This window comes from Stomoxys calcitrans, chromosome 1 (assembly GCF_963082655.1).
Source record: "Stomoxys calcitrans chromosome 1, idStoCalc2.1, whole genome shotgun sequence".
Classification (NCBI taxonomy): domain Eukaryota; kingdom Metazoa; phylum Arthropoda; class Insecta; order Diptera; family Muscidae; genus Stomoxys; species Stomoxys calcitrans.
In genome coordinates this window covers 51,457,291-51,480,468 of record NC_081552.1, presented here as the reverse complement: position 1 = coordinate 51,480,468, position 23,178 = coordinate 51,457,291, and the positions used below count along the sequence as shown (strand labels likewise).

The 23,178-nt window shown below is 38.3% G+C and overlaps 1 protein-coding gene across 1 annotated transcript in view; it reads right to left on the bottom strand.

The window, feature by feature from the left end:
* The window catches only part of LOC106093662 (uncharacterized), a 129,620-nt gene extending 106,761 nt beyond the window's left edge, over nucleotides 1-22,859 (bottom strand). Inside the window, exon 1 of the mRNA XM_059360577.1 lies at nucleotides 22,682-22,859. Within this exon, the coding sequence (XP_059216560.1) occupies nucleotides 22,682-22,736 (55 nt within the window). The 5' untranslated portion in view covers nucleotides 22,737-22,859. The remainder of the gene's footprint in view (nucleotides 1-22,681) is intronic.
* Nucleotides 22,860-23,178: the final 319 nt, after the last annotated feature.

Here is a 23,178-nt window from a genome sequence, read left to right as displayed (position 1 = left end):
ATTAGTATACCCCCCATCTTATGGTGGAGGGTATAAAAATAGTTTCATGCGCCCAATGTTTACTGTCAAGGTGTAGCTGTAGGTTTTAGTACATAAACGTACGAATTTCAAAAACAAAAAAAAAACAAATCTTCTGGTCGACCGATACGTCTATCAAATTGCACCTGTGTTCCAATTTTGAAATCGTTTGCGCCCAAAATGTTTGAATTTAAAAAACAAATATTGTAGTCATCCAATATAATCTCAAGGTGTACTGGCATCCCAAATTTGAGAGCTCTATGTCAATCTGTAAAGAAAGTGTCAAATGTATTAATTACGTTTTTTTCAAATTAGAACATATAGTATCGTGCAACTTATCGTATTTTTATACCCACCACCGAAGGATGGGGGTATATTCATTTTGTCATTCCGTTTGCAACACATCGAAATATCCATTTCCGACCCTATAAAGTATATATATTCTTGATCAGCGTAAAAATCTAAGACAATCTAGGCATGTCCGTCCGTCTGTCCGTCTGTCTGTTGAAATCACGCTACAGTCTTTAAAAATTGAGATATTGAGCTGAAATTTTGCACAGATTCTTTTTTTGTCCATAAGCAGGTTAAGTTCGAAGATGGGCTATATCGGACTATATCTTCATACAGCCCCCATATAGACCGATCCGCAGATTTAGGGTCTTAGGCCCATAAAAGCCACATTTATCATCCGATTTTGCTGAAATTTGACACAGTGAGTTGTGTTAGGCCCTTCGACATCCTTCGTCAATTTGGCTCAGATCGGTTCAGATTTGGATATAGCTGCCATATAGACCGATCCTCCGATTTATGGTGTTAGGCCCATAAAAGCCACATTTATTACCCGATTTTGCTGAAATTTGGGACAGTGAGTTTTGTTAGGCCCTTCGACATCCTTCGTCAATTTGGCTCAGGTCGGTCAAGATTTGGATATAGCTGCCATATAGACCGACCCTCCGATTTAGGGTCTAAGGGCCATAAAAGCCACATCTTTTATCCGATTCCACTGAAATTCGGGACAGTGAGTTTTGTTAGGCCCTTCGACATCCTTTGTCAATTTGGCCCAGATCGGTTCAGATTTGGATATAGCTGCCATATAGACCGATCCTCCGATTTATGGTGTTAGGCCCATAAAAGCCACATTTATTACCCGATTTTGCTGAAATTTGGGACAGTGAGTTGCGTTAGGCCCCTCGACATCTTTCTTCAATTTGGCCCAGATCGGTTCAGATTTGGATATAGCTGCTATATAGCCCGATTTCTTGATTTAAGGTTTTGGGCCCATAAAATGCTCATTTATTGTCCGATGTCGCCGAAATTTGTATGTCAAGTTAAGCCCCTTGACATACATCTGCAATATCGCACAGATCGGTTCAAATTTAGATATAGCTGCCATATAGACCGATATCTAGGTTTTAGGTTTTGGGGCCATAAAGACGCATTTATTGTCCGATGTCGCCGAAATTTGAGACAGTGAGCTTAGTTAGGCTCTTCGACGTCCTTCTTCAATTTTGCCCAGATCGATCCAGATTTGAATATAGCTGCCATGTAGACCGATCTCTCGATTTAAAGTCTTTGCCCCATAAAAAGCGCATTTATAATCCGATTTCACTGAAATTTTACATAGTAACTTATGTTAGACTTTTCAACATCCGTGTCGTATATGGTTCAGATCGGTTAATTTTTAGATATAGCTTCTGTAATTATTAGTATTTGGTCCAAATCGGAACATGTTTTGATATAACTGATATGGGTCATAAGGTATGAAATTTTCACCGAATTTTGATGAAAGGTGGTTTACATATATACCCGAGGTGGTGGGTATCCAAAGTTCGGCGCGGCCGAACTTAACGCCTTTTTACTTGTTTTTGCGTAATTTTAAATGTGGCCGTTCGCTGTAGATGAAGAAATGCTATTTCGTAATATTTACACTTAAAACAAGTAAAAGCGTGATAAGTTCGGCCGGGCCACCATGGATCGCATTTGTCGAGTTCTTTTCCCGGCATCTCTTCTTAGGCAAAAAAGGATATAAGAAAAGATTTGCTCTGCTATTAAAACGATATCAAGATGTGGTCCGGTTCGGACCACAATTAAATTATATGTTGGAGACCTGTGTAAAATTTCAGCCAATTCGTATAAGAATTGCGTCCATTGGGGCTCACGAAGTAAAATAGAGAGAACGATTTATATGGGATCTGTATCGGGCTATAGAACGATTCAGACCATTATAAACACGTTGTTGATGGTCATGAGAGGATCCGTCGTACAAAATTTCAGGCATATCGGATAATAATTGCGACCTCTAGGGGTCAAGAAGTCAAGATCCCAGATCGGTTTATATGGCAGCTATATCAGGTTAGGAACCGATTTGAACCTTATTTGACACAGTTGTTGAAAGTAAATATAAAATACGTCAGCCAAATCGGATAGGAATTGCGCCCTCTAAAAGCTCAAGAAGTCAAATCCCCAGATGTGTTTATATGACAGCTATATCAGGTTATCGACCGATTTCAACCATACTTGGCACAGTTGTTGGATATCATAACGAAATACTTCGTGCAAAAATTCATTCAAATCGGATAAGAATTGTGCCCTCTAGAGGCTCAAGAAGTCAAGACCCAAGATCGGTTTATATGGCAGCTATATCAGGTTATGAACCGATTTGAACAATACTTGGCACAGTTGTTGGATATAATAACAAAACACGTCGTGCAAAATTTCATTTCAATCGGATAAGAATTGCGCACTCTAGAGGCTCAAGAAGTCAAGACCCAAGATCGGTTTATATGGCAGCTATATCAGGTTATGAACCGATTTAAACCATACTTGGCACAGTTGTTGGATATCATAGCAAAACACGTCGTGCAAAATTTCATTTCAATCGGATAAGAATTGCGCCCTCTAGAGGCTCAAGAAGTCAAGACCCAAGATCGGTTTATATGGCAGCTATATCAGGTTATGGACCGATTTGAAACATACTTGGCACAGTTGTTGGATATAATAACAAAACACGTCGTGCAAAATTTCATTCTGATCGGATAAGAATTGCGCACGCTAGAGGCTCAAGAAGTCAAGACCCAAGATCGGTTTATATGGCAGCTATATCAGGTTATGGACCGATTTGAACCATACTTGGCACAGTTGTTGGATATCATAGCAAAACACGTCGAGCAAAATTTCATTCCAATCAGATAAGAATTGCGCACTGTAGAGGCTCAAGAAGTCAAGACCCAAGATCGGTTTATATGGCAGCTATATCAAAACATGGACCGATATGGCCCATTTACAATACTAACCGACCTACACTAATAAGAAGTATTTGTGCAAAATTTCAAGCGGCTAGCTTTACTCCTTCGGAAGTTAGCGTGCTTTCGACAGACAGACGGACGGACGGAAGGACGGACATGGCTAGATCGACATAAAATGTCACGACGATCAAGAATATATATACTTTATGGGGTCTCAGACGAATATTTCGAGTAGTTACAAACAGAATGACGAAATTAGTATACCCCCCATCTTATGGTGGAGGGTATAAAAATAGTTTCATGCGCCCAATGTTTACTGTCAAGGTGTAGCTGTAGGTTTTAGTACATAAACGTACGAATTTCAAAAACAAAAAAAAAACAAATCTTCTGGTCGACCGATACGTCTATCAAATTGCACCTGTGTTCCAATTTTGAAATCGTTTGCGCCCAAAATGTTTGAATTTAAAAAACAAATATTGTAGTCATCCAATATAATCTCAAGGTGTACTGGCATCCCAAATTTGAGAGCTCTATGTCAATCTGTAAAGAAAGTGTCAAATGTATTAATTACGTTTTTTTCAAATTAGAACATATAGTATCGTGCAACTTATCGTATTTTTATACCCACCACCGAAGGATGGGGGTATATTCATTTTGTCATTCCGTTTGCAACACATCGAAATATCCATTTCCGACCCTATAAAGTATATATATTCTTGATCAGCGTAAAAATCTAAGACAATCTAGGCATGTCCGTCCGTCTGTCCGTCTGTCTGTTGAAATCACGCTACAGTCTTTAAAAATTGAGATATTGAGCTGAAATTTTGCACAGATTCTTTTTTTGTCCATAAGCAGGTTAAGTTCGAAGATGGGCTATATCGGACTATATCTTCATACAGCCCCCATATAGACCGATCCGCAGATTTAGGGTCTTAGGCCCATAAAAGCCACATTTATCATCCGATTTTGCTGAAATTTGACACAGTGAGTTGTGTTAGGCCCTTCGACATCCTTCGTCAATTTGGCTCAGATCGGTTCAGATTTGGATATAGCTGCCATATAGACCGATCCTCCGATTTATGGTGTTAGGCCCATAAAAGCCACATTTATTACCCGATTTTGCTGAAATTTGGGACAGTGAGTTTTGTTAGGCCCTTCGACATCCTTCGTCAATTTGGCTCAGGTCGGTCAAGATTTGGATATAGCTGCCATATAGACCGACCCTCCGATTTAGGGTCTAAGGGCCATAAAAGCCACATCTTTTATCCGATTCCACTGAAATTCGGGACAGTGAGTTTTGTTAGGCCCTTCGACATCCTTTGTCAATTTGGCCCAGATCGGTTCAGATTTGGATATAGCTGCCATATAGACCGATCCTCCGATTTATGGTGTTAGGCCCATAAAAGCCACATTTATTACCCGATTTTGCTGAAATTTGGGACAGTGAGTTGCGTTAGGCCCCTCGACATCTTTCTTCAATTTGGCCCAGATCGGTTCAGATTTGGATATAGCTGCTATATAGCCCGATTTCTTGATTTAAGGTTTTGGGCCCATAAAATGCTCATTTATTGTCCGATGTCGCCGAAATTTGTATGTCAAGTTAAGCCCCTTGACATACATCTGCAATATCGCACAGATCGGTTCAAATTTAGATATAGCTGCCATATAGACCGATATCTAGGTTTTAGGTTTTGGGGCCATAAAGACGCATTTATTGTCCGATGTCGCCGAAATTTGAGACAGTGAGCTTAGTTAGGCTCTTCGACGTCCTTCTTCAATTTTGCCCAGATCGATCCAGATTTGAATATAGCTGCCATGTAGACCGATCTCTCGATTTAAAGTCTTTGCCCCATAAAAAGCGCATTTATAATCCGATTTCACTGAAATTTTACATAGTAACTTATGTTAGACTTTTCAACATCCGTGTCGTATATGGTTCAGATCGGTTAATTTTTAGATATAGCTTCTGTAATTATTAGTATTTGGTCCAAATCGGAACATGTTTTGATATAACTGATATGGGTCATAAGGTATGAAATTTTCACCGAATTTTGATGAAAGGTGGTTTACATATATACCCGAGGTGGTGGGTATCCAAAGTTCGGCGCGGCCGAACTTAACGCCTTTTTACTTGTTTTTGCGTAATTTTAAATGTGGCCGTTCGCTGTAGATGAAGAAATGCTATTTCGTAATATTTACACTTAAAACAAGTAAAAGCGTGATAAGTTCGGCCGGGCCACCATGGATCGCATTTGTCGAGTTCTTTTCCCGGCATCTCTTCTTAGGCAAAAAAGGATATAAGAAAAGATTTGCTCTGCTATTAAAACGATATCAAGATGTGGTCCGGTTCGGACCACAATTAAATTATATGTTGGAGACCTGTGTAAAATTTCAGCCAATTCGTATAAGAATTGCGTCCATTGGGGCTCACGAAGTAAAATAGAGAGAACGATTTATATGGGATCTGTATCGGGCTATAGAACGATTCAGACCATTATAAACACGTTGTTGATGGTCATGAGAGGATCCGTCGTACAAAATTTCAGGCATATCGGATAATAATTGCGACCTCTAGGGGTCAAGAAGTCAAGATCCCAGATCGGTTTATATGGCAGCTATATCAGGTTAGGAACCGATTTGAACCTTATTTGACACAGTTGTTGAAAGTAAATATAAAATACGTCAGCCAAATCGGATAGGAATTGCGCCCTCTAAAAGCTCAAGAAGTCAAATCCCCAGATGTGTTTATATGACAGCTATATCAGGTTATCGACCGATTTCAACCATACTTGGCACAGTTGTTGGATATCATAACGAAATACTTCGTGCAAAAATTCATTCAAATCGGATAAGAATTGTGCCCTCTAGAGGCTCAAGAAGTCAAGACCCAAGATCGGTTTACATGGCAGCTATATCAGGTTATGAACCGATTTAAACCATACTTGGCACAGTTGTTGGGTATCATAACAAAACACGTCGTGCGAAATTCCATTCCATTCGGATAAGAATTGTGCCCTCTAGAGGCTCAAGAAGTCAAGACCCAAGATCGGTTTATATGACAGCTATATCAGGTTATGGACCAATTTGAACCATATTTGGCACAGTTGTTGGATATCATAACAAAACACCTCGTGCAAAATTTCATTTCAATCGGATAAGAATTGCGCCCTCTAGAGGCTCAAGAAGTCAAGACCCAAGATCGGTTTATATGGCAGCTATATCAGGTTATAGACCGATTTGAACCATACTTGGCACAGTTGTTGGGTATCATAACAAAACACGTCGTGCAAAATTCCATTCCAAACGGATAAGAATTGCGCCCTCTAGAGGCTCAAGAAGTCAAGACCCAAGATCGGTTTATATGGCAGCTATATCAGGTTGTTGACCGATTTGAACCATACTTGGCACAGTTGTTGGATATAATAACAAAACACGTCGCGCAAAATTTCATTTTGATCGGATAAGAATTGCGCACGCTAGAGGCTCAAGAAATCAAGATCCAAGATCGGTTTATATGGCAGCTATATCAGGTTATGAACCAATTAAAACCATATCTAGCACAACTATTGGAAGTCATAACAAAACACTTGTAAAATTTCAGCCAAATCTGATAAGAGTTGCGCTCTCTTGTCACCGATATAAACTTACACAGTTATTAGAAGTTATATCGAAACACGTTGTTCAAAATTTCAGCCAAATCGGATAGGAATTGCGCCCTCTAGACGCTCAAGAAACACCTCATGCAAAATTTCAGCCAAATCGGGTGAGAATTGCGCCCTCTAGTGACTCAAGAAATCAATGTCCAAGATCAGTTTATATGGCAGCTATATCAAAACATGAACCTATATGGCCCATTTATTGTACAATGCCAACCGACCTACACTATTAAGAAATATTCGTGCAAAATTTCAAACGGCTAGCTTAACTCCTTCGAAAGGTAGGGTGCTTTCCACAGACAGACGGACGGACATGGCTAGATCGACTTAAAATGTCTTGACGATCGAGAATATATTGGGTTGCCCAAAAAGTAATTGCGGATTTTTCATATAGTCGGCGTTGACAAATTTTTTCACAGCTTGTGACTCTGTAATTGCATTCTTTCTTCTGTCAGTTATCAGCTGTTACTTTTAGCTTGCTTTAGAAAAAAAGTGTAAAAAAAGTATATTTGATTAAAGTTCATTCTAAGTTTTATTAAAAATGCATTTACTTTCTTTTAAAAAATCCGCAATTACTTTTTGGGCAACCCAATATATACTTTATGAGGTCTCAGAGGAATATTTCGAGGAGTTACAAACAGAATGACGAAATTTGTATACCCCCATCCTATGGTGGTGGGTATAAAAATTCAAACAAATAAAACAGCATTAAATTTGGTCAAGCAGAACTTTGAATACCCACCACTAACCACGTTTTGACTAAATACGATGAAAGTGCACCATTTATCAAACTGATATGGAAATTAAATAATGGTGAAAGTTTTTAAGAAATAAAATTTTGAACCCTTTCCTTTCTTGTCACAAATGCCGTTAGTCCTTTGCACTACGAATTGACTTTAAATGTGAATAACATGACTTGTGATTTCCTCCCTACTATCCTATTTTTATGGTTTTCAGAAAACTTCTCTTACCTTGCCTCTCAGTATTCGTGGGTCATAAATTAAACGCAAGTTTCCACTTTAATTAAACCTAGCCCAAGAATAATTAAACAATCCGCATATTATGATTGCCTTTTTCAGTTTCCTTTGGTTGGTTTTCCAATTTCCATAATTTCTACAATTAAGGTGTGTTCCATGAACCAACCTTTAACCTCTATGACTTTTTTTGCCCCCAAAACAAAGCAATATCCAAATGAATGTATGACTAGCTGACTGTCAGGCTGGCAGTTGAATGTCTTTCGAGAAACTCTGGACAAGAGAAATGAAGAGAAATATGACCATAGTTGACTGACAATTGGCGTGTCTTAAATTTACCATCATAAAAATGTCATAAAATCATAAAAACCTACTTTTCCTATTCCAATGGCCATAATAGAACGGTGGTTGTGACCGTAAGTGGTCGTTACTTCTTAGGAGGAGTGTTTTGCCCCAGAAGTTTGCATGTCTTTAAGTTCCTTGGCGCAGAAGACTTAAACTAACCGAAAATTAACACCCAAATGCTGAGGTTTAACAGAATGTAGTAATTGCTCTTGCTGCTTCTTACATTTGGCGTCTCACTTTGTTTATATTGCTGAGGTTTCTTATGACCTACGCTCCATGAGCTGCCACCTCTAATATGGGGCACTTTCCATGTTGCACAAGAAGTGGATGAAATTGGTCATAAAAATTGCCTCGCCATGGCTTTAGTCAGTATGAAATTTCTTAAGGCTCAGATATTTTTCGTTGCCTTTATTTAGAGTAAATAAAACATTGAAGAGAAATCATTAGGAAAGTTAACAGTGACAAGAAACTACAACGAAAGTTGCGTTGTTGCGCTCTTTATACAAACAAATTTTTTTATAAAAACATTTTCGCCAAAATCTTTCTCTATAAAAAATATGCAGCCCAACAAATTGCTCTGCATATAAAAATTCGTGGCTACATAAATTGTCTGCATAGAAAAATATATCGCCCGACAAATTTATCTGATAGGAAAACAAGTAAAAGCGTGGTAAGTTCGGCCAAACCGAATCTTGGCGACCAAAGTATTAGACATTGTGTAAAATTTCAGCCAAATCGAAAACAATTGCGCCCTTTAGGGACATAAGAAGAAAATGAGAGATCGGTTTATAGGGGAGCTGTATCAGGCTATAGACCGATTCCGACCATATTCGACACGTATATTGGAGGTCATGGGAGAAGCGATTATAAACAATTTCAGCCAAATCGCATAAGAATTGCGCCCTCTGGTGGCTCAAGATGTCAAGACTCAAGATCGGTTTATATAGCAGCTATATCAGGTTATAGACCGATTTGAACTATTCTTAACACAGTTGTTGGAAGTCATAACAAAACACGTCGTGCAAAATTTCAGCCAAATCAGATAGGAATTACGCACTCTAGCGGCTCAAGAAGTCAATACCCCAGATAGGTTTATACGACAGCTATATCAGGTTATGAAGCGACTTCAGCCATACTCAGCACAGTTGTTGGAAGTCATAATAAAACACCTCACGCGAAATTTCAGCTAAATCGGATAAGAATTGTGCCCTCTAGCGGCTTAAGATCGGTTCATATGACAGCTATATCAGTTAAGGTATCGATTTCACCCGTATTTGCCACAGTTGTTGGAAATCATTGCAAAACACCTTATGCAAAATTTCAGCCAAATCGGATAAGAATTGCACCCTCTGGTGGCTCAAGATGTCAAGGATTATATAGCAGCTATATCAGGTTATGTACCGATTTTAACCATACTTCGCACAGTTGTTGAAAATCAAAACGAAACACATCATGGAAAATTTCAGCCATATCGGATAGGAATTGGGCCACGTAGAGGCTCAAGCAGTCAAGGCCCCAAACCGGCTTATATGTCAGCTATATCACAATATGGACCGATTTGGCCAATTTTGTAATCCCAACCGACCTACACTAATAAGAAGTATGTGTGTAAAATTTCAAGCTACTAGTTTAACTCCTTCGAAAGAATACATTCGATATGTTGCCCGACAAATTTTTCTGTATAGAAAAATATGTAGCCCGACAAATTTTTCTGTATAGAAAAATATGTCGCCCGACAAATTTTTCTGTATAGAAAAATATGTCGCCCGACAAATTTTTCTGTATAGAAAAATATGTCGCCCGACAAATTTTTCTGTATAGAAAAATATGTCGCCCGACAAATTTTTCTGTATAGAAAAATATGTGGCCCGACAAATTTTTCTGTATAGAAAAATATGTCGCCCGACAAATTTTTCTGTATAGAAAAATATGTCGCCCGACAAATTTTTCTGTATAGAAAAATATGTCGCCCGACAAATTTTTCTGTATAGAAAAATATGTCGCCCGACAAATTTTTCTGTATAGAAAAATATGTCGCCCGACAAATTTTTCTGTATAGAAAAATATGTCGCCCGACAAATTTTTCTGTATAGAAAAATATGTCGCCCGACAAATTTTTCTGTATAGAAAAATATGTCGCCCGACAAATTTTTCTGTATAGAAAAATATGTCGCCCGACAAATTTTTCTGTATAGAAAAATATGTCGCCCGACAAATTTTTCTGTATAGAAAAATATGTCGCCCGACAAATTTTTCTGTATTGAAAAATATGTCGCCCGACAAATTTTTCTGTATAGAAAAATATGTCGCCCGACAAATTTTTCTGTATAGAAAAATATGTCGCCCGACAAATTTTTCTGTATAGAAAAATATGTCGCCCGACAAATTTTTCTGTATAGAAAAATATGTCGCCCGACAAATTTTTCTGTATAGAAAAATATGTCGCCCGACAAATTTTTCTGTATAGAAAAATATGTCGCCCGACAAATTTTTCTGTATAGAAAAATATGTCGCCCGACAAATTTTTCTGTATAGAAAAATATGTCGCCCGACAAATTTTTCTGTATAGAAAAATATGTCGCCCGACAAATTTTTCTGTATAGAAAAATATGTCGCCCGACAAATTTTTCTGTATAGAAAAATATGTCGCCCGACAAATTTTTCTGTATAGAAAAATATGTCGCCCGACAAATTTTTCTGTATAGAAAAATATGTCGCCCGACAAATTTTTCTGTATAGAAAAATATGTCGCCCGACAAATTTTTCCGTATAGAAAAATATGTCGCCCGACAAATTTTTCTGTATAGAAAAATATGTCGCCCGACAAATTTTTCTGTATAGAAAAATATGTCGCCCGACATGTTATTCTGGACTGAGCAAGCAGATGAGTAGTAAAGCCAGCTCTCAACAAACAAAAACTAATCAATACAAGACACTGTTACTACCGGTGCTGTTATATGGCTCCGAAGCATGAGTTCTTGCGAAAGCAGATGAGTCAATACTTGGAGTGTTTGCGAGCAAAATCTTTGTAAAATGAATGTACATTAATGGAGAATAAAGACGTCGTATAAACCACGAGCTGTATGACGACGATAGCATAGAAAGACGCATCAAAATGCAACATTTGAGTAGGCTAGTCATGTTTTCCGAATCGATAAAGAAGCTCCAGCAAAAAGGCCTTTCGAAGGCGACCATAAAAGCAAACGAACAAGTAAAAGCGTGGTAAGTTCGGCCTGGCCGAATCTTGAAAAACCACTAAAATTGATTCTTGGGAAACCACCAATATTGATTCTGTGAAATTTGTGGGAGCTATATCTGGTTATAGACCGATTTGAAGCGTACTTGGCACAGTTGCTGAAAGTCATAACAGAACACTATACGCAAAATTTCAGCCAAATCGGATAAAAATCGGGGCTTGTCAGGGCTCAAGAAGTGAAATCAGGAGATCGGTTTTTATGACAGCTTTAACAGGTTATAGATCGATATATTGGGTTGCCCAAAAAGTAATTGCGGATTTTTCATATAGTCGGCGTTGACAAATTTTTTCACATCTTGTGACTCTGTAATTGCATTATTTCTTCTGTCTGTTATCAGCTGTTACTTTTAACTTGCTTTAGAAAAAAGTGTAAAAAAAGTATATTTGACTAAAGTTCATTCTAAGTTTTATTAAAAATGCATTTTAAAAAATCCGCAATTACTTTTTGGGCAACTCAATAGAACGTACTTGCCACAGTTGTTGAGAGTCATAAGCGAACACCATGCACAAAATTTCAAACAAATCGGATGAAAACTAAAGCAGGGTCTAAAGAAATCAAATTGGGAGATCGCTTTATATGGGACCTATATCAGGCTATAGACCGTACTTGGCACAGTTGTTGGAAGTCATAACAGAACACTAGCTGCATAATTTCAGCCAAATGGGACAAAAATTGCAGCTTCCAGGGACTCAAGAAGTAAAATCGGGAGATCAGTTCATATGGGAGCTACATCAGGTTATAGACCGATTTGGACCGTACAAAGCATAGTTTTTTAAAAGTCGTAACAGAAAGCTATGCGCAAAATTTCAGCCAAATCGAATGAAAATTTAGGCATCCAGGGGCTTAAGGAGTCAAATTGAGAGATCGGTTTATATGGGAGCTACATCAGGTTCTTGACCGATTTAGACCGTACTTGGCATAGTTGTTGGAAATCATAACAAAACACTATCGGTAAAAAATTGCGGCTTCCAGGGGCTCAAGAAGTGTAGTCGAGAGATCGGTTTATATTGGAGCTACATTCAAATCTCAGCCGATATGGCTCATTTGCAATCCCCAATGACCTACATTGATGTTAATGTTAACTGTGCAAAATTTCAAGCGGCTAGCTTTACGCGTTCGACCGGTATTGTGATTTCGAGACGATGAAGAATACAAATACTTTATGAGGTCCTAGATCAAAATTTCGAGGTGTTACAAACGGAATGACTAGATTAGTGTACCCCCATGCTATGGTGGTGGGTATAAAAATGGAAAGACCAAAACTCCAATGGAGTGACCAAGTGGAGAGCTACATCTCGAAACTGGTTGCCGATGAATAAAATTTCTGTAATGGCCAATTAAAGTAACCTACTGCCGAGCAACTTAAGTCAACCATGTTCCATAGAATTTCCAGCAGGATCTTCCTCCCCCTCCTTTAAGTGTTTTCTTACACAAATTCCTTTATTCCTTCCTTGCTATGCCTTCAAATATGTTCAGGTTTATGACTCATTTTGTTGGGATTTCCTAAAACATGCTCTTATTTGTACCATTCCCAATGTGGGTGTCTTCTTTCCCTTGTGACCTGCGGCACTGGCCAAAATATGCATTCCCCCATTGAAGTAACTTAAATCACTCACTAGTTTGTTTTTTTTTTTTGTGGAATTTTGACTTTAGGAGTTTTCCCATCAGTGTTCGTTGTCTTTTCGGTTAATATTAATGTTAAATTTGCATGTTTTGTGGCCTGGTGAAATAACCAACGGTGCCACCTTGGAATAAAGCCATAGAGCTTACAAAATATCTACAGCCCATACAGAATGTAAATATTTAGCTTAGTTTGTTTAAAACTTCATGTAAAAACAGTGGGGTTTCATGTTCGGTTGAAGTTAAACAAAATTTTATTTATTTTTATGAATTACCATAAAATTCTTACTTTTTTTTAGTGTTTAGTCATGCTTGCTGATGGTGTTGCAGTTTATGAAGGCAAATTATTGCAGATATTATAAACACTGCAGGTGGGCCTTTCAATGGCTTTTGTTTTAATTGTTTATAATTTTTTTTTTTTGTGATGATAAAAAACGTATGACATCCTGAAACAAACAACATTTAACCATGGTCAATAAATAATAAGATGGTCAATAAATAATTGCTGTTTGTGGTGTGTTTTTGGGAAGGGGTAGACCCCCAGAAAATTTGTCCCGAAAAGGGGTATCAATTTCGTGCTCTACTCCCAATACTTTTCATTTGAGCCCCAAATATGACCGACTTAGGTATGTTTTGGGATGTGGAGCGGTACCTCAAACATTCAGCCCTGACAATTAATCAGCATCGTGCTCTACTCTATCATTCATTTATTTGAACCCCATATTGCCTTTGGACTCAAAGTTGGATATGAAATTCGTTTTCTAATCTCAAATACCTTTCATTTAAACCCCTTATTGCAAAAGTCAGCAAATATGTCCGCTTTGTGGAGAGCTCCACTCTTTTTAAGACCCAAATTGGCATGGTGAGCAAATACGTTCTGTTTGGAGGTTGTTATGGGGTTGGGACATCCCCTAGACAGTTGGTCCCGAATGTTGATATCAGATTTGTATAGTCGGCAAACTTGTGCGGCTTGGGGGGTGTTCTGGGGGATGGAGCGGCCATTCAGTGACATTCTCTGAAAATATATATCAGCTTCGTATTCTACTCTAAAGTTCCTCCTATTGGAGCCCCATATTGCAATGGACAGCAAATACTTCCTATTTGGGTTGTGTTGTGGGGTGGGTTGGGCCCATAGAAACTTTATCTCGAATATTGATATCAGATCCGTGGGCTACTTCTAAGACCTTTCATTTGCACCCCATGTAGCTATGCTCGTAAATTTGTTCCCTTTGGGGGATGTTTTTGGGGGGAGGTGGTCCCCCAAACACTTGGTCCCATATTTGGATATCATATTCGAATTCTACACTCAAATACCTTTTATTTAAGCCATGGTCGGTAAATATGTCCGATTTAGGGGTGTTTTGGGTGTTGGGGTGGTCCCCCAAACACTTGTTCCCATAATTGCATATCAGATACGTTTTCTTATCCTAAATACTTTTCATTTGAGTCCCATATTGTCGTGATTGGTCTAAATATGTTTGAAAAGTTTTAGGATGGGGCGGCCCCCTAGGTACCCTATCCGAAATTTGGATACCAAATCTTAATTTTTAGAGTACTATATGAGAGTACACAAAATTTCGCTTAAATCGCACAACCCATCTCCCAGATCTGGCGTTTCTAAAAATTAGGGTAAGGGGGATGAGCCCAAAACCTTAAATCGAGAAATCGATCTATATGACAGCTTTAACCAAATCTGGACCGATCTAATCCATATTGAAGAAGGAAGGAGCCATCCGAAACGATCTAAGCCAATTGCAGAAAGATGTCAAAGGTCCTAACACAACTCACTGCCCCATATTTCGGCGACATCGAATAATAAATGCGCCTTTTATGGGCCCAAAACCTTAAACCGGGAAATCGGTATATATGGCAGCTATATCCAAATCTAGATCGATTTGGGTCAAATTGAAGAAGGATGATTTTAGCGAAATTGGACAATAAACGCGCCTTTTATGGGCCCAAATCCATAAATCGATAGATCAGTCCAAATCTGGACTGCCCGGGGCCACATTGAAGAATGATGTCGGGTGGCCTAACAAAACTCACTGTCCCTAATATCAGCAAAATCGGATTATAAATGTGGCTTTTATGGGCCTAATACCTTAAATCGGCTGATCGGTCTATATAGGGGCTATCTATTTATATATATAAAAATTAATTTGTGTTTGTTTGTTTGGTTGTGGGTTTGTAAATTTGTTTGTTCCGTATAGACTCCAAAACGGCTGAACCTATTTCTTTCAAATTTTCACAGATTGTGGGGAATGACCCGGAAGGAGCAATAGGCTATACAATTTATTGATATTGGTAGGGGGGGGCGGACCCTCCCCCTTACCCTAAAAGTACGACCCCAAAATAAAAGTGAACCGATCGGAACAATATGGGATTCAAATTAAAGGTATTCAGGAGTAGACTACCAATTTCATATTAATAATTGGATCCAAGTAACTGGGTAGCCGCCCCGACCCCAAAACCCCCTAAAATAGGTTTATTAGACGATAATGGCAATATAGGTCTCGAATGAAAGGTATTCGAGAGTAGATTACGAAAATGGTCAGTAAAGAGGAAAAGGCTTTTTAGTTTGTTGATATTGGAAGGGGGCAGACCCTCCCCCATTCCCCCAAAACACTACTTAAAATCAAAAATGGACCGATAGGGACAATATGGGCATCAAATGAAATGTATTGGGGAGTACAATTCGGCTATGGTATTAAAAAATTGAGATGAAGTATGCGAGGACTCGTCCGTCCCCAAAAACTCCCCCAAACAAACATATTGGATGTAAATATACATATGGGACTCAAATGAAATGTATTCGGGACTAGACTACGAATATAACAAACAAAATGAGGTCCATATAATTGGGAATCGCCCCACCCCCAAATGAGAATATAATTTGATCATAGCTAGATGAGCCTCAAATGAAATGCATTTGGTAACAGATTATGAATATGACATTAAACTTTGTGTCCAAGAATCTAGGTGGTGCTGTACTTCCTGAAGTCCCTTCCTATAGTTTATTTGACCTATTAAAACAATGGTGGATCAAGTGATAGATATTTTAAATGGAGTGCGTTATACAAATTTGTGCTCAAGTGACAGATGGACTGAGGTGCGCAATTGTACTACGCCCCCACCAAACATGCTGTATACACCAATTATGACAATATGGGGTTCAATTCAAAGTATAAGTTTGTGGACTGCGAATATGAAATTTTTATTCTGCTCTAGCGGACCACCTCACCCCAGTCGATCAGATATAATGACCTAATAGGACACTGCCGTAATACCTCCAAAGTAATGACGTTCAGTGTGATAGGAGCAGTTGCAAACCTTAACGTTATGGTGGCCGCCATTTTTAGCTCATCGACAAGGCGCATTCTTTCCCCAGACAAATCCAAACAATGTGCTGCTGGGCGATACTTTCCTGATTAATAGTTTTACACGGTTTAATTACTAAGACCTGTCGCCACCGCACCTAATATAAAGACCGGCAAATTAGTTCTTTACCACTGAAAATCGATTAATATGGCAATTTTTATGACTATTCAACAGGTAGCCATAAAGTCAGTTATAGACAACTAACACATGATGATCAATGTTATAAGCGCTAAGCCGCTCCAAGCGAGTAACAACAAGTGAAAAGGCGTTAAGTTCTGCCGGGATGAACTTTGGATACCCACCACCTCGGGTATATATGTAAACCACCTTTCATCAAGATCCGGTGAAAATTGCATACGTTATGTCCCATAGCAGTTATATCGAAATATGTTCCGATTTGGACCAAATACTAATAAGTATAAGTCAAATTTCAGCGATATCGGATAATAAATGCACCTTTTATGGCCCCGAAACCTAAAACCGAGAGATCGGTCTATATGGCAGCTATATTGAAATCTAGACCGATCTAGGCCAAATTGACGAAGGATGTTGAAGGGCGTAACACAACTCACTGTCCCAAATTTCAGCAAAATCGGATAATAAATGTAGCTTTTATGGACCTAAGACCCTAAATCATAGGATCGGTCTATATGGCAGCTATATTCAAATCTAGACCGATCTAGGCCGAATTGAAAAACGATACCAAAGGGTCTAACACAACACACTGTCCCAAATTTCCCAAATCTGTGCAAAGTCTCAGCTCAATATATCTATTTTTAAAGACTGAAGCGTGATTTCAACAGACAGACGGACGGACATGGCTAGATGGTTTTAAATTTGTTCGCTGATCAAGAATATATATATTTTATAAGGTCGGAAATGGATATTTCGATGTGTTGCAAAGGGAATGACAAAATGAGTACACCCCCATCCTTCGGTGGTGGGTATAAAAAACTCTAACTAATGGGAGAAATATCAAATTCTCAGTCGTTTATATGTGTTTGCGCAAGGATCCGGGACGACATGGAACGAAGAACTTTTAAGTTATTTTATAAACATTTTGGGTATTAAAGTCTAAACCTTTCTCTTATAGATGGCAGCGCTAACATTTATAAAAGCGTAATCTGTTTGCAAATGGATCAACTGAATGGAGACGCCACCACGAACAGAGAGAGGGCAGAGTGGTAAAAATTGATCATGCAGAATTTTTCTTTGTTATGGTAACCTATCGGTCCTTAAAATAAAGAAAAATGTTATATATGAATTCCGTTGAGGTTGAATGCTGTATTATTTTTTAAATTTCCCACAGATTTCCCCATAGATAAAAATTTCTTTAGTAGAGTGCGAATATCCAAGTTTGTGCTTAACTGTTAGAGGGAAAGGCTCAACGAACGTACACAGAATCAGAACTATTGTAGAGTAGGTTACGTAACAGAGGTGGCATTTTTCTACGTTTTGAAAGCGAAAGCGCAGTGGAGCGGGTTTGATTAAAAATTTATCTCAAAGATAAGAAGCCTCCTTTTAACAGTCGAGCCCAAGTGGCGTGCCGATAAACGCACATTTTTTTCGTTTGTCATTTGATTCGTTCGCCAACTCATTGAAAACAGCTGATTTTATAAATGGAAAATAGCTGTTTTCAATGACTTGGCGAACGAAACGAGTGACAACAAGTAAAAGCGCGAAAATATCGGCCGGGCCGAATCTTACATATCCATGGTATGGTATGGCATGGATCTCATTTGCCATTTTTTTCCGATATTTACGATATTTCTTTATAGGCAAACAAAGGATAATGGATAAAAATTGCAAAGCTATTGGAGCTATTTCAAGTTTTCAACCGATTCGGACCATGCTTGGTTATGCTGTTGGAGTAAAAGTAATTGTGCAAAATGTCGGCCAAAATTGGATAAGAATTGAGCCCTATGGTGGCTCAAGAATTCAAATCGGTAGATCGGTTCATATGGGAGCTATATAAGGTTAAGGACCCATTCAGACCATATTTGACACGTATGTGGAAGGTCCTAGGAGAAGTCGTTAAATTAAATGTTTAGCCAAATCGCATAAGAATTACGCCCTCTAGGGGCTCAAAGAGTCAAATTAGGAGATCGGTTTATATGGGACCTATATCAAGTTTTAAACCGGTTTGAAACATACTTAGCACAGATGTTGGAAGTCATAACAAAATATCTTATACAACATTTGAGACAAATCGGATTGCGACGTTTAGGGGCTCAAGAAGTCAAGATCCAAGATCGGTTTATATGGCAGCTATATCAAAACTTAGGCCAATATGACCCTTCTACAATCCTAAATTACCTAGGCTAATAGGAAGTATTTGTGCAAAATTTCATGCGTCCAGCTTTATCCCTTCGAAAGTTAGCGTGCTTTCGACAGATGGACGGACCGACATAGCTAAATCGACTTAGAATGTCAAGGCGATCAAAAATATACATATATATTTTGTTGGGTCTCAGATGAATATTTCGAAGTTTTACAAACGGAATGACGAAATTAGTTTATGATGGAGGGTACAAAAAGAAAAAAGTAATTTAGTTGTCTAGGCCGTACGTTTTTGTACTGAATTCTTAAAAGGATAATGATTATTGTCGCAACTATTATTGAAGGAATATCCAGTGCAGAACTTCTTTTCTGATATTTTTGGCAAGTAAGCCAATGTAAGCCTATGATGCTTACCCATGCGCAACGGTGACATTAGTTAGGCCGACAAAAGTGGAAATTCGATTTAATTCACAAATAGACAAAATTATGCCAATGTGATGGGAATCAACAGTGAGCATCACTAACAACAAATTCAGCGCCATCTATTGGGAGATAGAATTTATTTGAATAGCCTAGCAAACCCGAACAAAAAAAGAGAGAGCGAGAGGTACAGGAGAGTGTGTTCAAAGTTGATCATATGCTTTTCACTACTGTTTTGACATGTTGTCTGTCCTTCAAATAAATATGGGTGCAATTTTTACTCGAATTGGCTGAAATTTTACACAACGACTTCTACTATAGTCTCCAAGATTCAGTTCAATTATGGTCGGAATCGGTCTATAAGTTGATATTAAAACTCCAATATCATGGCAATCATTCACTATACCCTCCACCATAAGATGGGGGGTATACTAATTTCGTCATTCTGTTTGTAACTACTCGAAATATTCGTCTGAGACCCCATAAAGTATATATATTCTTGATCGTCGTGACATTTTATGCCGATCTAGCCACGTCCGTCCGTCTGGCCGTCCGTCCGTCCGTCTGTCTGTCGAAAGCACGCTAACTTCCGAAGGAGTAAAGCTAGCCGCTTGAAATTTTGCACAAATACTTCTTATTAGTGTAAGTCGGTTGGTATTGTAAATGGGCCATATCGGTCCATGTTTTGATATAGCTGCCATATAAACCGATCTTGGGTCTTGACTTCTTGAGCCTCTAGAGTGCGCAATTCTTATCCGATTGGAATGGAATTTTGCACGACGTGTTCTACTATGATATCCAACTACTGTGCCAAGTATGGTTCAAATCGGTCTATAACCTGATATAGCTGCCATATAAACCGATCTTGGGTCTTGACTTCTTGAGCCTCTAGAGTGCGCAATTCTTATCCGATCAGAATGAAATATTGCACGACGTGTTTTGTTATGATATCCAACAACTGTGCCAAGTATGGTTCAAATCGGTCCATAACCTGATATAGCTGCCATATAAACCGATCTTGGGTCTTGACTTCTTGAGCCTCTAGAGTGCGCAATTCTTATCCGATTGAAACGAAATTTTGCACGACGTGTTTTCTTATTATATCCAACAACAGTGCCAAGTATGGTTCAAATCGGTCCATAACCTGATATAGCTGCCATATAAACCGATCTTGGGTCTTGATTTCTTGAGCCTCCAGAGTGTGCAGTTCTTACCCGATTGGAATGGAATTTCACACGACGTGTTTTGCTATGATATCCAACAACTGTGCCAAGTATGGTTTAAATCGGTTCATAACCTGATATAGCTGCCATATAAACCGATCTTGGGTCTTGACTTCTTGAGCCTCTAGAGGACACAATTCTTATCCGATTTGAATGAATTTTTGCACGAAGTATTTCGTCATGATATCCAACAACTGTGCCAAGTATGGTTCAAATCGGTCCATAACCTGGTATAGCTGTCATATAAACAGTTCTGGGGATTTGACTTCTTGAGCTTCTAGAGGGCGCAATTCCTATCCGATTTGGCTGAAATTTTGCATGACGTATTTTATTTTTACTTTCAACAAATAAGGTTCAAATCGGTTCATAACCTGATTTAGCTGCCATATAAACCGATCTGGGATCTTGACTTCTTGACCCCTAGAGGTCGCAATTATTATCCGATATGCCTGAAATTTTGTACGACGGATCCTCTCATGACCATCAACAAACGTGTTTATTATGTTCTGAATCGGTCTATAGCCCGATACAGATCCCATATAAATCGTTCTCTCTATTTTACTTGGTGAGCCCCAATGGGCGCAATTCTTATACGAATTGGCTGAAATTTTACACAGGTCTCCAACATATAATTTAATTGTGGTCCGAACCGGACCATATCTTGATATCGTTTTAATAGCAGAGCAACTCTTTTCTTATATCCTTTTTAGTCTAAAAAGAGATGCCTGGAAAACAACTCGACAAATGCGATCCATGGTGGAGGGTATATAAGATTCGCCTCAAGAACTTAGCACTCTTTTACTTGTTAAAGACTGTAGCGTGATTTCAACAGACAGACGGACGACGTGGCTAAATCCTTTTAGATTTTTACGACGGTCAAGAATATATATATATATTTTATAGGGACGGAAATGGATATTTCGATGTGTTGCAAACGGAATGACAAAATGAATATCCCCTCATCCTTCGGTGGTGGGTAAAAAGCCCAAAAATATCTCTACTCTATACGATTTTATGTATCTGGCACTATCAAAGACCATTTTTCAAAAATGTAGAATTTTCCATATTGTGTTGTTGTCGTCACCATTAAACATGAAAGAGACCACCTACCCCAAATCGGAGTCCATCCATTCTAAGTTCCATTTGGACTTCGCTAAATTCTGTACAAAAATCTCTTTTTGTGAAATGTACTCTTATATAGAGCTACTGTAAAATATTGGTCGATTCGTCTATGGAATATACTTTCGCCAGTTCAAGAAAAAGTTGTTTACAAAATTAATAAAACCTGCACCTAAAGTTGGCTTAAAATGTTTAATCTGGAGATCGATGAGTCTATTACTTTACTTTACTTTAATTGACTATAACAGAAAAAAATGTATTCCTCTAGCCGAACGTAGAGTAGATGGCCAAGCGCATCGATCTTCTACGCTTCTCCAATTTCTGACACCCAGTTTCGAGAGGTCGCTCTCCACTTAGTCACTCCATGGGAGTTTGGCGTTTTCTTTTATGGTCGCCTTCAAAAGACTTCATTGCAGGAGCTTGCTCATCTCATCATTCTGTGCTTCTCCAATTTCTGACACCCAGATTCGAGATGTGGCTCTCCACTTAGTCCCCCCATGGGAGTTTTGCGTCTTCTTTTATGGTCGCCTTCAAAAGACTTCATTGCAGGAGCTTGCTCATCCATTCTGACAATATAATCTAGCCAATGCAAAAGTTGTATTTTGATGGATTTAACTATTCTATCGTCGGTTCATACGACACCTAGTATATTATTGGGTTGCCCAAAAAGTAATTGCGGATTTTTCATATAGTCGGTATAGTATAGTTGTGACTCTGTAATTGCATTCTTTTTTCTGTCAGTTATCAGCTGTTACTTTTAGCTTGCTTTAGAAAAAAAGTGTAAAAAAGTATATTTGATTAAAGTTCATTCTAAGTTTTATTAAAAATGCATTTACTTTCTATTAAAAAATCCGCAATTACTTTTTGGGCAACCCAATATAACAAATTTTTCCAAACTTAAGAATAATCGAACATTAAATACTCCTTTTAGGAGCCGAAGATATCAAATCTGGAGTCCAGCCTAAGCGGGGAAAGCAAAGATATAGGCCTATACAGCCCATCCTCGAAGATAATGCGTAAAAAAATACAGTTGTGCCAAAATTTAGCTTTCATTAACATAAATATGCACAAACTTTGCACGAGTTATTTATGGCAACAAGAGTAAATCAAAGAGCAGTGAATCGTAAAATTGGAAACACTTTTTACCTAGCAGCAACATTAGCAAAGCCAAACTTGGACTTTCACCTGACCAATAATGCATGTTGTGCTTATTGACAAGCCCATTAAAGCAAAACTGAGCTTGGTCAAAATTTGCGTTAAGACTCTTAAAGTGCTGTCCCCGGCTTCGAATTTTGGTAGTACATTTATATGATTTGCCGCTGTGGTTCGTTCGTATACTTTAACACGATGAAAATATTGAGTTTAAATATTGAATAAATTGACAGTAACAGTTTAATTCAAAGTTGTCAAGTCTCTATTAGAAAAACACTTTATGTAAAATTTTGTCAATTTTTTTATGTTTTGAATTTTTTGAAATTTAATATTTTTTTCATTTAAAATTTTTATATCTCAAATTCTTTACATGCATTTCCCAAGAACTTCTTTGCTTTAAGTCCTTCAAACTAATCTTTAGGTGATAGAACCGTTAGCTCATTATGCTTACACTTAAATTTTATTCTTGGCGTCGCCAATCTCGGCTTTCG